General features: G+C 43.6%; 1 protein-coding gene across 1 annotated transcript; it reads right to left on the reverse strand.

Moving 5' to 3' along the window:
- Positions 1-1,217: 1,217 nt before the first annotated feature.
- LOC147895840 (uncharacterized) lies at positions 1,218-16,956 on the reverse strand. The gene is made up of 6 exons (XM_087382978.1): positions 16,627-16,956; positions 16,134-16,245; positions 15,849-16,045; positions 15,306-15,333; positions 14,831-14,939; positions 1,218-1,642 (listed from the first exon to the last, which is right to left on the reverse strand). Exons 1-6 carry the CDS (start codon positions 16,927-16,929, stop codon positions 1,558-1,560), a joined length of 834 nt encoding a protein of 277 aa, XP_087239104.1. The 5' UTR covers positions 16,930-16,956; the 3' UTR covers positions 1,218-1,557.
- Between the last annotated feature and the right edge of the window lie 1,557 nt (positions 16,957-18,513).

The following is an 18,513-nucleotide window of genomic DNA, read 5'->3' on the forward strand; positions in this document are numbered from 1 at the left end:
ACATTACGATTGCTCCTTTGGTGCGCGTGAGTGGAATCGGTCTCCTACTCTCTCATTCACACAAAGATACACAACACGCTTAGCACAAAACAATTGGAGCAGCTTACTTATTGTCGCTCTTACGTATGTTACGCAATATGCATGAGATGGGTAGACTTTTCAACTTCCTATATTGTAAACTCATATTTGCTCTCCATACTAGGAAGTTCTAACCACAGTCCACAGGAAGAGTGCAAGCTATCGACAAATAAGCTTAAAAGTGTTACCAGAGAGCGTGATCCAGAGCAAAACCAAAATTTTAGGGACCTCTACTTGGAGTTGGAGGAGATAGATCGACAAGTGTCACGCACTCGCATTGGGAGAAGGGTCACCATTCCAGTTGGTGGCACTCATGGTAGCAAAGCATCCACAACCCGGATCAAGACATCCGTGCCATCGACTCCTTGAACCTATGTGAGACACAGCTTCGGGAGCATATCAACCACATCCGTTACTAAGGACACCCCTGTGGCTAGAGAGCTAGAGTATGATGAGGAGGACCTTAGTGAGGGTAACTATGGTAAGGGGTCTCATGGATCCTGATCATCCTCTAGTGAGAGTGATCATAGTCTTGGATTTAACAGTGATGGGTGTACCTAGAGGCTAGGACCTAGGGCCTAGGCCCTAGGCTCTTGCCTGTAGTAGTAAAGCTTTTTGTAAAACTTTTAACATCTATATTAGACCTTGATCCCACTTTATGTCACGAGTCACGACCCGCTACTATTTGTAATGATATATCTTCAATCCTTTTGACATGAATCATGAATCAAGATATACCTTTGGTCCTAAGTTTTGCAAATTGCACCTATGCAACATGTAGAATGTTTGTGATTCAACTTTCAAGAATCAAGTCATGGACATGTTTGTGTTTCAACTTACTCTAAAACTCTAAAATATCCCTCTTTTTTTTTGTATCAGACATACACCTAAGATTTTTTAGTTCGTTTAGTATCGCACTAATATCGAACGGTACGCATCGAATGTGATCGTACGTGTCAACCATGTCTGCATGCACCTTCACAAATCACCAGTGGCTGTCAACAGGCCAGCATATAGAAGATCACAACGAATGATGGAACTTTTTTTCGACATTCAATTCCATATCAGACGTTTGTCAAATGGCAAAAGACCAATGTAGAATAAAAAACAATTCTCAACACAACAAGTGCATACTCCAAACCCTTCTAAAACTGTCTTCCATATTTTCTTCACCCATCTGAAATCAATAAATGGATTCCTGGGTGCTCCCATGATTGATTTAACTGGCAAAGGGACATCACCCTTAAATAAAGGAACTACATAGACTGCTGATATTTACATAATATTGATCACAATCGTTTGCTTTGGGAAGTTGTTGCATGTACAAGTGCACTTTCACTGAATATTTACACTGAATATTTACAATGTGCTCAAATGGAATAAATGCTTCTTTAATGTTTTGTTGTCCTCTTTAAAATGATGAATAATGTATGTAACAGTGAGACAGTACGACTGATCTGCAACTTGTAGAGAGCTTCATTAAGCAAGAATTTTCAAGATCAGCCTGCTAGACAATGTGAGTGCTTTTAGAATACCTTTCACAATGAGTGGATTTTTGTAGAGTCTGCAACACATTCAAATAACAAAAACAGATCAGATCAGTATCCATGCAACCAGAAACTCAGAAAATTGCAATCCACTCTGCAGCATGACAAAGGAAAAGCCAACCCGCCGCCGGGCTAACAAAAAAACCCTTTAAAGTTAGGCATTCACAACATCAAACAAAGCACTCCAAGTCTAATTTATGAACAAGAGATGCTGCAACGAATTCAAGTGTTACTTTCATTGTTTGTTAACTTGAATTCATCTGCATGAGAGATAGCAACAGTTTTCCAGCCACAACACTCAAAAATCTCCTATAAAAGGGATCAATGCAGTCAATGTTAGCTCCTGCTTGAAGACATTATAGGCATTTAACTTATGAACGACCCCCCATTGTTATGCCAGCAGATATATGAACAAATGAAAGTCTCAAGTACATTCCATTAAAGTTCACCAACAAAGCTTCAGACTACATAATAGTCAGTGCTGAGGCATAGGTGCAGAACATGTGCATCAAGGTGCATCCACCTAAGAATTCACACTCAGAAACAGATAAACATGTTTGAAAAAAAAATATCTCTAGAAGCAAAGGAAGGAAGAAGCTACGATGAAACGAAGCAGTAAAGAGCCAGGTTCTATCACAGTCCTTACAACTGTTTGTTGCTGTAATTAAGCATCTATTTGAGGATGAGGGGCAACTGGATCAGCATCTTGGAGGGTCCTACTGCTTGCATGGAGATGATGCTGAGAGTATTCAGTGGCCACCTCCAGTGGTGGACAGCAGACCAGTTATTGAAGCCCCTCAAGAATGCCACAGCAAGGGAGGATGCTGCAGTATAGGGAAGCAGTTTGGGCTCCTGTTTTGGTGATCGGTGGATGATAGGTACGAGTCGAAGAGAGAGAGAGAGTGCAGGTACAAGACGAGTCGAAAGAGGAGTCACGTCAAACTTAGATAAGGTTGAAAAACACAAGTACAAAGTACTTGTACCTAGGCCTAGGACTAAGTGTCCTAGGTGTCACATAGGACTAAGTGTCCTATGTGGCATAGAAGGCACTAACACTATAAGTGCCTACACTTATGCCTACAAGGCACATACCATGGCCTATAGGGCATCACTAGAACCACCATACAAACCCCCCTCCATGGGATGGGCTGAAGTACTCTGGAAACATCTCAGAATACCTGGTAGTTTCTGGTCATGGTGGCACATGTTCATCCAAAAGGATATAGCCACCTATGAATGTAAGGAATGTTAGATCATGTAACAAAGGGAACCAAGTGTAAAGCCTGTCGGAAGACTTCGAACTTGGGACGAGGAAGTGCCTTTGTAAACATATCTGCGATGTTGTCCTCTGTGGGAAGATAGGACAACTCTCTGTCTCCTGTTGACAACCGCTCCCGAACATAATGATAGTGAACAATATACTTGGTACGCGCATGAAACACTGGGTTACGCGCAATGGCCAAAGCACTCTGGCTGTCAGTGTAGACAATAGTGGAGGATGTCTGGCAAATACCAAGATCTGTAAGTAACTGTCGAAGCCAAACACACTCTACTGTAGCGGTGAAGGCTGCCCTGTACTCGGCCTCACAACTAGACGTGGCAATTGTCGGTTGCTTCTTGCTGAGCCAAGAAATACATGAATTGCCAAGCAAAAAACAATTGCCAGTATGTGACACTCTGGTGTCGGAACATCCTGCCCAGTCACTATCCGTGTAAGCATGCATGGTAAGTGAACCCTAATCACCATAGAAGAGGGCTAAATCCTGAGTGCCTCTGAGATATCTGAAGACTCTCTTCACTGCCTGCCAATGCTGTGAACTGGGCATGTGCATGAATCTGCTGAGCTGAGATACTGCATACTGCAAGTCAGGTCTGGTGTGACATAAATAAATAAGGCATCCAACAGCCTGCTAATAAAGAGTGATATCACATGGTGGGCTCCCATCATGAGCTGAGAATTTAAAGCTAGGGTCCACTGGAGTAGAGATTGGCTTGCAATCCTCAAACTGAAAACGATCAAGGCTGTCCAATATACTTGGACTGAGACATCATGATACCCCCCTCAACATGAGCAAACTGAATGCCCAAATAATAATGGAGCTGTCCCATGTCTGACATGTCAAAAGTCTGCTGCAAATCAGCCTTGAAAGCTGCAATTTGCTGAGTATCTGGGCCCGTGATAAGCATATCATCCACATATAAAATCAGCACTAAAAAGTCAGATCCACTCCCACGGAAATAAAGAGTGGGTTTTGTGGGACTATTCTGAAAACCAAGGGATAGTAAGTGTGCATGAATTTTGGCATACCATGCCCTGGGTGCCTGCTTCAAACCATAAAGGGCTTTTCTAAGCCGGCATACCTTATTTTCAGAATTAACAACCTCAAAGCCAGGAGGTTGTGTGACATAGACTTCTTCCTGCAGATCCCCATGAAGAAAGGCAGTCTTGATGTCAAGTTGGTGCACTTGCCAATGATGATGGGCTGCAATGGCAATGACACATCGAATGGTAGTAATCTTGGATGTGGGAGCAATTGTCTCCTCAAAGTCAATGCCTTGTTGTTGGGCATACCCTTTTGCAACAAGACGGGCTTTGTATCAATCTATGCTGCCATGAGATTTCCTTTTTAATTTGTAGACCCACCGCGTTCCAATGGCATGCTTGCCAGGTGGGAGATCTACTAATTCCCAAGTGTCATTTTTGGCAATAGATTGTAACTCAGCTTTCATTGCATCCATCCACTCTTGCTGTCAAAAGCATCTTTATGGCACAAAGGCTCTTCATTGCAAGCTGTAGCAAGGAGTGCAAACTCAAGAAAGTGACCATGCTGTCTATTCCCTGATCTTGTCCGGGCAGCAAAAGGCTGATCTTGTTTGCTGTCCCTCAATGTGTCAAGAAGCCATCTGGGAACTTGCCTTTGCTGTCTATTGACAGCTCTTTCTTCAATGACTGCATCATGAGTAGTGGGATCATTTTGTGCCGGAAACCTGCAAATCAGTATGAGGTGGTGGCTGATTATTGCTTAGTGGAGGGCCTGCAGGAGGCTCATGTTGCTACTCAAAATCCTCTTCTGATGATGGTAGAGGTAACCAAGATTCAAAGGCATCAAACATGTCAATATCTGGCTTTGCTTTGCAGTCCACAAGAGGAGAAGCTGAATGTTCAGCAAAGATCACATCTCTACTGACAATGATCTTCCCAGTATTTGGTTGATATAACCGATACCCTCTGCTCTCCTGGCTGTAACCAATGAATATGCATTTGATTGCCTTGTCATCAAGCTTATGTCTCAGCTGAGATGGTACATGAACATATGCAAGAGACCCAAAAACTTTCATGTGTGAAAGTGAAGGCTTCCTGCCTTTCCATGCTTCATAAGGCGTAATAGTCTTTAATGCCCGTGTAGGTGATCTATTCAGCACATAGTTGGCACACATTACTGCATCAAGCCAAAATTTATTGGGCAAAGACTTGGCCTTAAGTATGCATCTGGCCATCTCCATTGTGGACCTGTTTTTCCTTTCAGAAACACGATTCTGCTGAGGAGTGTAAGGAGTAGTGCATGAGTGAATAATGCCCCGTGAGGATAGAAATGCATCAAACTTCTTTGACATATACTCACCGCCCCTATTTGTGTTGAGCATGACAAGCTTGCATCCTGATTCATTCTCAACCATATTCAGCCATCTCTGAAAGCATAAGAAAACTTCAAATTTGGCCTTTAAAGGATATACCCAGCAATACCTTGTGAAATCATCAATGAGAGTCATGAAATACTTGTATCCTCCAATGGCATTTGTCCTCATTGGGCCACAGACATCACTGTGTACTAGCTCCAATTTCCTTTGTGAGAGTTTTGGACAATTCTTTTGAAAAGGAAATCGATGCATCTTACCCAAAAGACAACCCTCACACACATGTTTAGAAACTGTGTGAGTCTGAGGTACATCATTTGCCATCTGTTGTGAATGTAGCTTTGCAAGAGCTCTATAATTGAGATGGCCCATTCTCTCATGCCAAAGATGAGTTTCAGCAGGCTGTGAATCTGAAATAGCCAATGCTTCAATAGAAAGTGCAGCTGAATAATGATCAAGGTGATAAAGCCCTTTTTGCAAAGTGCCAGTGAGAACTATGGCATTGTCATCACGAAGATCATATACTAGGCATCTGTAGCCATTAAAAATTACTCTGAAACCTGAAGTAGCAATTGCTGAAATTGAAATCAAGTTGACTTCAATTCCAGGCACAAAAAGAACATTTGTCAGAGTGACAGGATGGCTGGAAATGGATGTGAGCTGCACATCTCCAACTCCTTTTACAGCATATGAAGCATTATTGGCACATGTAACAGTCCCCCCTCGAGGTGCATCAGCTAGAGAATGAAACAACTGTCTGCAAGATGTGACATGCTTGGAAGCTCCACTATCAAAGTACCAGCAGCAAAGAGTGCATCAGCTTTGGAGGGATCAAATGAGCAATGGACAGCCCATGCCCAATCATCCTGAAGAGCATGTGCATGTGAAGCATCTGCTGGCTCATGGGATTCAATGGCATGTGAGGCATTAACTGTCAATCCTGCTTTCTTTTTCTCCGAAGCAATGCACTTCTTGACATTCTTCTTTCCCTTATCTACTGTACTTTTAGATGCATGGGAGGAATTGCAGCTGCTATGCGTAGAGGAATTGCAGCTGCTGTGCGCAGATTTTGGCTTGCCCATAGGCTTGGAAGCCTTGCCTCTTCCTGTCTACTGTGAAGCAAATACATGATCAGGAATAATGGCTTGTCTGTTAGCTCTACTTTGCTCTTCCTGCAAAAGCAAAGTAACTAGCTGATCAAAAGAATAGTGGTCTGGATTACCCATGGCCACTAATCGGAGGGTTGTAGCAAACCCTTGATATGTATCTGGTAGTCCATTCAATGTAGTACTGACAAGCTGTGAATTTGGCACCACCTCATCAATGTTGGCAAGCTGTTCCATGAGGTCCTTGACCTTTGTCAAATATGCATCCATTGATCACCTTCATTCATATTCACTTCCTGTAATTGCCTTCTCAAATATGCAACACGAGCTTCATTGCGAATCTGATATAGAGAAGCCAATTTATCCCAAGCATCCTTTGCTGTCCTGCAAGACCGGATGTGTGGAATGATGATTCTCTTGCATGATAAAGCAATGCATGAATGTGCATTTGCATCTCTTGCATCGCATCTTCACTGTTCTTGAGTTGGAAGAGCAGCAGTAGGAGTACTAGAGGAAGAGGCATCAGGAGGAGTACCCCCTGCAGAAGAACCAGCAGTAGAAATAACCACTGAAGGATTGGCTGGCCTCAGATCAGCCCCAGAAACAATATTCCACAAATGCTTTGCAACAAGAATATGTTTCATGAGATAAGACCACATCGGATAATTGGTGCCATCCAACTTATCATCTTCACGAAGAACTCCAAATAAATCTTGATTGTTCCCAGCCATAGCAAATGTGATAACCTGTAAAAGACCTGAAAACCCAAAAGCCTCAAGGCTATCACTGCAAAAAGCTGGCTGTCCCAAAAATGACAGCAAATATCTGCAAATTTCTGACCCAAATCAAAGGGCAAATGCAGATTTGACCCAAATGTGACTGTGACAGGCAATGTTCACTGCAAAAACAGCAAATTTGGCAAAAGCCCCAAATTTATTGAGGGCAAATAGGCCAAAAAGAGGGCAAATTCAGAAAAGCCCCAAATTTTGCTGAAATTTTTGCAAATGTGACCCAATGTCCTGCAAATGTAACTGAATGTCCTGCAATCTGACCCAATGTACTGCAATTTGAACAAGAAATTGCATACTAAATCCCAAAGCTCCAATATTCTTGCAAGAAATTGCAATCAAAGGAGGTGAAAGGAAATGAAAGCCCCAAATTTTCCAATGTCCTGCAAAAGCCCCAAATCTGCAAATGTTTGTAGATGACTGCAGTGAGACCAAGGACCTAATTCCAGCCAATGCTAAAACAGGTACGGAACCTGTGGTGAAGTTGTACGGAATACCCAGATCAAGTAAGTTGTACGACTGATCTGTAGGTACGGTGCAAGTACCTTGCACGGTGTTTTTACGCAAGTATAGCTGTACGGTGAAAGTACCTTGTACGACGAATAGCGCACCGTACGTATGGCGAACTGCAGGTACGGGTACCTTGTACGGCGATGGTACTATTGTACGACGAATCTATCATTGCACTGTACGTACAGCGAACTGAAGGTACGAGTGTACGATTTCGGTACGACATACGGCGATGCACGATTTCAGTACGGCGACCCTCGATGCGCAGGTACGAACCACTGATACCAGGCCTTCCGTACAACTGTACGGAAGGGAATGCAAATACACCTGTCGCTTGGGGAGCTGGATGCCTGGATTTTGGACAGCAGCTGAAGAGCCTTGAATAGGCTGAGAACGACGCACAAAACTTCCAATAAGCTATGGAAAGCTCGGGGCTGAGGAGAGCTGGAAGGCTAGAGAAATACCTGCTCTGATACCACTGATAGGTACGAGTCGAAGAGAGAGAGAGAGTGCAGGTACAAGACGAGTCGAAAGAGGAGTCAAGTCAAACTTAGATAAGGTTGAAAAACACAAGTACAAAGTACTTGTACCTAGGCCTAGGACTAAGTGTCCTAGGTGTCACATAGGACTAAGTGTCCTATGTGGCATAGAAGGCACTAACACTATAAGTGCCTACACTTATGCCTACAAGGCACATACCATGGCCTATAGGGCATCACTAGAACCACCAAAAGATAGCCTACAGTGGAGCAGCACACAAGTGTCAACAATGCCATTTAAGGGGGTAACACATTGTATTCAGTACTGTCCTTTTGGAGCATACATGTATTCATTCTATTGGTTCTTTGCATGGCATGGCAATACTTCCAGATTTATGCGCTCTTAAGTTCTCTGCGGTACATATGTTTAGTGTGTGATCCATTGTAAGGTTAGAATCTTGGGTGAGGGAAATAAATCTTCTGCTACATGATATAGGGTGTGTTTGCCTTTTCTGCAATAATATCAGAGCCCTGGAGGATCTATTGGAGAATCTACATCAATGACTGGGTGCACAGGACATTGCAAGACGGAGGTGACTTCACTTGTTTGTAACAACTGTGCTTACAGTGAGCTGTGGTTGAATCAAGTCTACATCAGGCTGGAAAGTTACGGGACCAAAAAATTGACTTTTGGAGCCATCTAGTGGTGAGAAAGGTATGGGCGGTGTCTTAAGGGCTGTGTCCCTTTGGTACACTAAGGCCAGTAATAGTGTAAAGACCCTTGTGACACCCTAGGCTATCCACGTGAGAGCGTGGGCTCCTTTGGGACATCCTTGGGATTGGGGCTCTTCCCAAAAGCACTCAGCTTGGTAATGGTACCCATGCATGGTTAGGACTACATGATATGGGACATGTAGTCTTCCCTGGGAGAGCATATGCACTACCTGACCTCTAGCTTGAGGGTTATGCTAGAAAGAAACATGTCCAGGTGTGACTAGCAGTATCCACCTGACTAGCAGTATCTATTTGATCTACAAAAAGTCTAGTACCTATTGTATGTATAAACGAATTCTGAAGGAGTGAAAGCTTTGAAGAAAGAGAAGAAGAGGGGACAGATCCAGTATGTATCTGTCTACACTTGAGAAATCTTGTTTACAATCTGGTTATTCTGTGCTTAAGCAGTTGGCCATTGTGCTACGCAAGAATTTAGGATCACTCTTTCTCTTTCTTCTCTATTCTTCATGATGGAATCTACTATTCTAAAATGTTGTGATGTGGTTTGATAAACTTAGATCCTGTTGTTTTCTTAGATTACTGCAAGTAACAAAATAACACTATTGAGTAAAATTTTGCTATGGAACCATCTACAAGGTGTCTCAATAACAGATACACACCTCAGTACCACCTGTACAGATGGTACAAACGAGGTCACAGGTGCAATCGAGGCTGGAATGCTATGTATCAACAGATGCAACAAGCCCAAGCATGGATGCAAAAGGCTCAAGCACAGGTTGCTCTGTTGCAGCAGCAACAACAGGCTGCACAAGATTTAAAAGCAAAGACCACATCCCCCACAACAAGGCAAGAATTCCGCGATGTGTTCATCACTTCAGGATCCTTCTTAATCTCAATAACGGAGTGAAGTCCTTGGATACCTTTATGCAAGAGTTTAGAGAAGTGATTTCCAAGTTTCCTGCCATGAGTCAGTTAATGCTACATCTTTTCTTTTTGAATAATTTGCCTCCTGACTATCAAAATGAAATTCATTGTACTAACATTAAAACTCTTGACCAATCAATTCAAGTTGCAAAGGATTTATGGTACTACCTTGGCTGCAACGCACAAGGAAACTAGTGCACAATCTTCAGTGCACACTGGTTGGCTAAACCGTAAGAAGAAAAGAACCCATACAGGTGCAACCCCAAGTCTGAACATCAGACTACAAAATAGAAAACTCGGGGCCTCAAGAAAACGAGACCAAAACCAATTCTGGAGTGGTAGCTGAAGCTCAAGGCTCAAGTACACAGCAAATCCTTCAATGCAATAAGTTGGGCCGGATGTTCTCTTGATCGAAAAGGTGGGAAGGGTAGTAAGATAGCTCACTTAGTCGACTAACTTTAGACTATATCATCCTCAAAGTCTTACTGTTGCCGTCTTTCGTTTCAATGTTAATTGAAAGACGTGAACCTTTGATGTAAATGTTTTTGGACTGCATTATTTGATCCGTATGGTGGATCATATCATGGGTCATTATTTTCATGTGTTGTTGTTTAGATGACAGGAGCACTCATATACCTTCATTGATGCCTCTCTTGTGCAGAAGCTAATCATAATATGGTTTAAAGTAACCACGGCTGAATCTAGTGCACAGCTAATCTGAGTACTAGGAAGAAGACACCTTGAGAGTAAATGTGTCACTCATTTATCTTCTCATAATAATACTTCAGCCATGAACTCGACTGTCTAAATCGACGCACTAATGTCGGATGAGCAAATACTGGTGAGCCCTCTGCTTGGTATCGTTATGAGAAAACCAACTAGCTGAACTTTATGCTCACATCACAGAGATGACCCAAACTTATGGCCTTGACTCAATTGTTGATGATCCTCCCAAGGCTCGACTTTTGTTTCTTCCAGAGAAAAGAAACTTCTATTAATGGTCGAAAAACACCATACAAATCAGCTTCCGACAGGAGCTAAAGATGGTAAATACAATGAGAAAACTGGCTGTCAAAAAGGGACCAGCCTGTTTCCAGAGAACCTAGCTCATTGCCTGGAGAATCTCTGAAACAGGGGCTAACTACCAGGGTAGTGGTCTATACATCCAGTGAATACCTCTCACAGAAAGGGTGTAAAAGACTCCTGCAGGCCAAGCCTTGCAGAAACGCTCCCACCTTTCGGCGCTCTCGATAAGTACCACAGTCCCAAGTGGAATGCAAAGTGAAGATGATGTCCTGCCAAATGGCAACTAGGGTAGCCATCGGAGGGACCTGCTGGCCTCCCACCACCTGAAGACACCAAGGCGACCCAAATGTTCAAAGCAGTAATACTGGACACCGTCTCCCAGTCAGTCTCCTCTAGGGAAAACGTTGAGCATGCACAGGAAGGCAGTAGTGCATCATATATCTCTATCCGACAGACTTGCTAGCCCTGAACCCTGTAAGCTGATGAAACTGGATCAATCGAGAAGGCATGCCCCCGCCCCCCCCCTCCGTGAGCCATGCTACTATCCCCCATGTGAAGTCCCGTTGCAGCCGTTGCATGCAAGCAACAATCCTGAAGGTTGCTAGCCAAATCTTCTGTGCAGCAGGACATCGTCTCTAAAACTCCCTCTGCACAACAAAAGCATCTCTCACTAGCTGCATCTGCTCCAACCAAGGGACAATGGGCAATCCCCCATGAGCCAGCAGCTAGAAGAAATAAGAAACCTTCTGTGGTCTCAGGCTGGTCTAGAGACGAGGCCAGAAGTGGGAGATGACCTCTTGAGGGACATTGCTCAACCCAGCGGCACTCCCTCGGGGGGTCCAAGCTGCTGCCTCCAGCTGAAGGCGCTGTCCGATGCGAATTGTATACAAGAAAAAGGGCACCTCCTCTACCCTGTCAGATTGTCCTACTTGAGCTGACCAGAACCGCTCCCCCAGATCCCATTGAAAATCACAGAGAGGCCGGCCCTCCCAAAGCCAAAGGCGCCAAACTGCTCTCTTCGGGACTGATAAAATTGTGTCTAGATCAACGTGCCAAACCTTGCCCAAGCGGTCCACTATTCTAATCTACTGCCACTTCAAACCATCCAGCGCCGCCTCATCCCGACGCCCCTCCCTGCCTCAACCTACAAGAGGCCTCCTAACCCCACCTTGTAGGAGTTGCAACGCAAGGACCCAAGGGACTCTGGAAAAAACTGAACCCTAAGAGGCATCCCTGTCCGCGAGAACTGCCCAGACTAGCAGTGAGGGGTCCCGGGACTGCGTAACCCCTCCCACCAAGAAGTAGGGATTGCTGCATCAATCTCCGCCATCCAGATGCCTGCCCCCCTCAGATGAAAGAGAGCCTGCACCCTGGCATCTGCATCCCAAGAGAGAAGCCTTCAAACCCCCTTCAAACCCCAAGGGACCTAGCTGGGCCACTGTCACACTACGCCCCCAATGTGTGTCCGCTGTCCTCGCATGCGTCCCTCCGAGTCCCGGACCTGTGGGTGCCACATGCAATTTGGGTGTGTATTTGTTGCTGTGTTCTAGAATCGCGCTATAAAAGACTCCTTTTAATAATCATAAGTAGCTATAAAGGGCTCTCTTCACCATCCTCGATGGAGTTTGAAATAGTAAAGCTTTCAGCACCCAATCTCTCAACACCTAATCTTCACGGAAGTGCTTGGGAGAGATTTATTGGAGCAAAATCTTCATATGTATACATGCATGTATGTACACGCGCACACACCCACCATGACACCAACACTAGAGTGAGGGTTTGGGGGCAAATGTTCCTGTTTCAAACTTTTGAACCAATTCATTATTCATTATTCATGTAGATTGTATGTACTATGTACATTTCATAATTTAATTAAGGAACAAAAGGTCTCTAGAATGCCTCATTTGAAAATGAAAAGTTTTGGAACATTTACAAGCATTCCGACATTTCCTTCCAACGAAACCCATTTCTTTATGACTATGGGTTCATCCTCTAAAGACAAACAAACAATGCATTTTAATATCATGGGAGCCACCCAAAAGGTTGAAAACCATAACCTTGTTCATGGCACATGCATAGCCACAGATACTAGCTATCATGACACTTTAAGCTTTTCAATTTGATAAGCTTAAAAGGAAAGGGACTCATTAGACTGCAATTTACACAGATGTGCACGTCTTTGGCGTAATAAGAATAATTTTGGATGCTTTAGTCAAACTTAGCCAATGTCGTTCACCTACACAAACTTAGTCAAAATTGGTAAGCTTAAAATCAAACAAGCAATATATAGGTTAGTGTACTTTTCTGTGTCATGGCAAGCCCCAAAGGCTCTGACAGACCTGGACAACGTGATCCACAGCTAGGGGATGGGCATGCAAGGTTAAAATTCCACATGCTTTATCAAGGACAATATTTGTAGAACATGTGTGCTTTTGAAGAGAACTAGAAAGAATAAGTGATCATTCTCTTGAGGTCAGAGTATTAGAAGACGGCCCTTCAAATCATGTAAAGCCAAATTACAACAAACTAAAGAACAAACATTTCGTACTCATATTCCAAGACCTTGGCTCCTAAACAACATCCTCTCCTGCAGTCCTCCAACTTTGGCTCCATCGCCATCTCTTTACAGGCTTGCCTACTAAACATTTCTTCAATGTAACACATTGGCTTCAAAAAAAGATCCTCTCCTGCAGTCCTCTAAATCTGCCTTCCTCTCCATTTCTTCACTGGCTTGCCCAGTCTTACCACTACCACTCAGAATCTCCTAATTTCATCACATACTTGATGTTATATTTGCTATTATTTCTATCAGTAGGCTATCTCGTATTCAAATAAACAGACGATTGCTTAATGTGTATTAGGCATTCAATTTCTTCTTGAAACTGGTATTTAAGTGTTTCTGAATTGTATTGCTACTGTTTTCCACACATTCCAGCACCACCATAGGTGACTGCTGGAATAAGTGCATCCAATGTATGAACCACCACCCCCACACACACACCCGTCCATTTCTACATACAGGATAACAGAACTAAGGAACTTAAGTCTCCCCTCACCCACACATGCACACACATATGCACGCACAAGTCCACTTGTGCATACCCCCCTGACACCGACTTCCAGGCTGGTGGAATAATGATAATAAACATATATTCCTACTTCAACCCCTACACAATGCCAGTCAAACCATCTTATTAAGACAGTGGGCTGAGGAAGGTGAGAGGAAGAGGAACTCAGGCCTCCATGAGTTCCCAGGTGATTTAACATAAACCTAGAGACCTTCTAGTGCATCTATAAGACTGTAATTACTGCAAGCAGAGGGGTCAGACCCCAGAACCTCGAGGTCTTTAGGACCCTCATTCACCAGATTCGTTTGTTGTGATCTGTCCCTAGAAGATTAAACTGCTGTTAGAGTCACTAGGTCTTTAGACCCTTTTCTCTAGAGAATCCACCCCTTGAACTTAGGGGATGAGCTCTGTGATCATTCATACCGCACCCTTTTCAGGGCACTTACGTATCCTTCAATCATTTTTCTTGAGAAAATCAACAACTCTAGAGTAAGCCCACGATCCACTCTAGAACAATTCACCTTTGGAGTACTCCCACACAGTCAAGGTATCATACAATGGATATCCATTAGCAATTCACGATCGTATCATGGCATGCATTGCGCATACATCATTTTGGCCAAGCTGTAAAAACTAATTGCAAATCCATCAATTTTGGGCATAAACAAGGTGTAACATTGATTGAATACTCATTACAAGTAACAAGAACAAGAACTAACTACTATGGCGTCCTCACCGATTCATGCAGGGTATGAAGCAACACCCGCAAGCATGCACACACACCCATGGGGGTTTAGACTGACTGGACATAGTTTACTTATCAAACTCTCAATTTCTCTGATTAGTCTGCATTTTAGCTGCGCAAAAAACTTCCTTTCAAAGCATTTCATGCCATTATCAGTTGCCAACACGTAGACAGGGCATGAGAGTTACCCCACAGCAGCTGCAGTCCAAGATGCACTAACATAGAGGAATTTGGCTGCAGCCCACAAGTTCCGAAGCCTTCCTTTTTTCTCCATCCTTGTAAAAGACATCGAAACCGCTGCAATGACACACAGGTTGATGGGTAACTGTTTTGGGGGAAAATAAAGATTAGGGCACACTGTAGAAGCATCAAGAACAGCAAGTCACACATGGATAAACAGAGAGAGCACTTCAGAAATGCTGAACGTACTAAGCAATTATCTGATTGCAGTGCCACACAACAGGCACCACGCTTTTCTTTTCCAGATACATATTGCCTTTTAATGCAGTTTTTTCTTAGCTACCAGGGCCCAGGCAGCCTTAAAGAGCATGCGCAAGGTGCTATTGGTCATTGCAAACATAAAGCATAACACTATACTTCGAATGAAGAAGCACCTTGAGATACTCAAGAACAAATTCAAACTGTTTCTGTGTCCATGCTTACCTTCTTGCACCTCCTTTGGAGTCATTTTCTGTCAAAAACATTTCACAAACTTTGTCAGATCAACAAAAATACGTTGAGCAAAACATGCAACCAATGAGTGTACCTACAACTTTGAAAATAAGAGCTAAAAGTCATATGCACCAAGGTCATGAGAGCGATGAGTGCCAATATAGGGCCACAACAATCTCCACTGATGTATGGTGTGCAAAAGCTTAGAAATTAATCTTAAAAGTAACTCACATAATTCCTCGATAGGTATACAAGTAGAATCTTCTCCCCCCCCCCCAAAAAAAATCCCTAGAATTTACTGGGGCACCTCAGAATATTTGCCTTCCTAGCAGTCGTCAGAGAGAGATACTTTAAAAGCAAGACGAAGTTAGAAGTACACCCTCACGATAGTTTGCTTGAGCTCACGTTTCCCTGCTTACATTCCTCTTTTGTAAAAGATAGCCAAGGAAGACAGTTTTTAGGTCGTCTATTATGGTACACAGGCAAAGGGAGGAAGACAGTGTTACTATATAATATACAGACGAAGGAAGATACCTTTGCAGTAGGATTGGAAACAATGAGCTTTGCAATGAAAATAGCTACACCATCGATAACATCATCTTGATTGACAATTACAAAACTGTCATTTTCCAAACAATCGGGTTCCTCTTTTCCGTCACTCGTGAACAGGTCATCGGTGATCCACAACCACCAGCTAGGATCCTCGGGGTCAGCTTTCAACATAATCTCGTCTGCAGGTCCACAAATCATCAATGCATACAAGGAGGCCAAGAGCTCAACAAAACGCCACGACAATTTATACTTCAAATTGGAACGAACCTCCATCTTTTTTAATTGACGTTGAAGATTCCTCGCTGTCACGCTGATGAAGCTCGTTTAGCCTCTTCAAAAAAGCAGGCGAATCCACTTTCTTCTTTAGCTGCTCATACAACTGAAAGCAAATACCGCACCTTTCAGCAGTGCGACCTCCAGTTACGTTACAACGACTTTGCGTGCGGGAGTAAATGTACAACAGCAGCCCGTAAAATGAGGATGGGGATTGAGAGCAGATGGGCAAAGATGAAGCCGAATTCACGATTAGCAATTACAAAAGGTGTGAGAAATGGCAGTGCTTGATATGCCCACATGGCATCGGATGTAATTTTCGCAGGTAGATGGGAAGTAGCCGGATAATCTCCCATTTCACAGAGCGAGGAGGCAAATCAAGCAAACATTTCATAACCCTAGAACCTAAAATGCTTCCGATGAAATGAAAGGTAAAACAGGAATGAAAAATGCGTTCGATTCAAGACAAGGTCGAATTCGGACTTACGTCGGAAGGGCACTCTGAGGAAGAATCACAATTTGCAACAGTGGGAGGGTCCAGGGGGCAGGGAGAGGGCGCAGGGAGGCTCTGCAATTCCTGCAAAGCGCGTTGGCAATCAAGCAAGGCGGCTTTGAGGCGATGATTCTCGGATCGCTCGCGGGCAAGCTGAGCCTCGAAGTGAAGGCTCTCTTCCCAGGCAAAGTCATGGGATGCGTGATCTCTGTGTTTCTCGATTGCCGTCCATGCCAAATCAACCACTCCCACTGCTGCTTCCACCACTTCCAATGGATTTGGGGGCGTTCCTACCATTGCAACAGCAAAAGCAACAACAACTAGGATCACAACACGGCCCTCTTAACTGCACAGTCCCTCCATTAATGCTTGCTTCAACCTGATTGGCTAGTCCGCCTGTTCCCCCTGCTAGAAAAAAACCACCCTTAAAATGTGTAACAACCGGCAAATGCGTATGTTTTGAGACTAAAAAACCGGCTGGTTTGGAGATTGTCCTTAAATTGATTGGCTGGGGAAAAAGTTTTTATCTAGTGTCCATCCAACCCAAACATATATTAAAAAAGCCTCTTTGGCCCCTCCGTGGCTTTGAGCGCATTCCCACGCACTGGGTAGCTTAGAGCGCGTTCCCATTGCGCTAGCATTGGCAAAACCGAGCAACACTGGGCATATGTTCCCACCTTGGTCGTGCTAGCTTTCCGCCCACGCTTTTCTTGAAATGGCAGAGTGAGCAAGACCTACTCCAACCTAAACAATCTGCAAACCTTGCAAGATTAGGAGCTATCAGCTAGCAAGAGTTTTTTTCCATTGCCAACGGAGCGCTCCAATGCTAGGATCTGGCATCTGGTGGTGGCATTTGTAGGCATTTTCGTTGGTTTGGAGCTTTGCAGGAACGCGCTCTTAAGCAACATGAGCATTAACTGCTTAATTGGCTACTCGTATTTAAGGAAATAAACTTGCTCCTTGTTAGCATAGGCCACGAATAACATGCCCCTTATAGTTAGCCATGTGTGTGTAACTTGTCTCTTTATGCCACAATGTTTGCTCTCAAGGTAAAAAATTCTCTCTCAAGAGAGTCTCAATGGAACAAGAGAGATTCACTCTTGGAGTGTCCATCTCGCCCAAACATTAATTTAAAAAGGCCTTCACTTTTTTTTCTCTCAATAAGGCAACTCAAGCGGTTTGGACGCTCTGCTCACTTGAGCGGTTTCCCAGAAACTTGCTACATATCAATGTATGATCCACCCACCACCTAAGAGGCTACCCAGTTTCCATTCCCCTCAAGGAAAGAAACTTGCTACCTTATTAACGTAGGCCATCGTGTGTGTGTGTGGGTTTGAGGGCATTCTACCATCGCAACCACTCACAACAAAAATTCGTCATCGTCACCCTCCTAAGTAGCCATAGCCTCTTGTTGAGAATTGGATGGAAATGAGATTGGCTTTGTGTGTTCTTGGGTTTAAGCGAGGCATTCCATTCATACATCTTGCTTTCCAATGGGGCATTCTAGTCTCCTATCTTTATTTTCTAACGGGGCATTGTGTGAGCTCAATCTATGACCATTCATCTTCACGGATACCAATTCCATTCTTCATCTTTGTTGAGCTTGCAAGGCTCCAAACTTTGCATTTCTCACTTCCCAAATTATTGAGGGAGTTAGGTAATGGCCTTTTTGGTTGAAAAGGCTCTCGATTCAAGCTATGAGCAATTAGTGATTCAAGTGCTTGGTGAGCACTTGCAATGATTTTATGAGAAAAAGAAAGAGGGGTAAAGAGTCTGAATTATAAGAAATAGAGACGATTTGAGTATGAGAGAAAGAAGGTGAGGTTAAAGCAAAGGTTGTACTTTCTCAGTAAGAAAACATTAAGAAAGGGTAGCCTTGAC

Source organism: Dipteris shenzhenensis, chromosome 12, assembly GCF_047967505.1.
Source record: "Dipteris shenzhenensis isolate YYH24624 ecotype China chromosome 12, Dip_SZ_1.0, whole genome shotgun sequence".
In the NCBI taxonomy this organism is placed as follows: domain Eukaryota; kingdom Viridiplantae; phylum Streptophyta; class Polypodiopsida; order Gleicheniales; family Dipteridaceae; genus Dipteris; species Dipteris shenzhenensis.

Coding starts and splice junctions, on each gene's coding strand:
- LOC147895840 (XM_087382978.1), bottom strand. CDS start 16,929: ATGGTAGGAACGCCCCCAAATCCATTGGAAGTGGTGGAAGCAGCAGTG. Junction 16,046..16,133: donor GTCAATTAAAAAAGATGGAG/GTTCGTTCCAAT, acceptor GTGGACCTGCAG/ACGAGATTATGTTGAAAGCT. Junction 1,643..14,830: donor TGGACTGCAGCTGCTGTGGG/GTAACTCTCATG, acceptor AATGTGTTGCAG/ACTCTACAAAAATCCACTCA.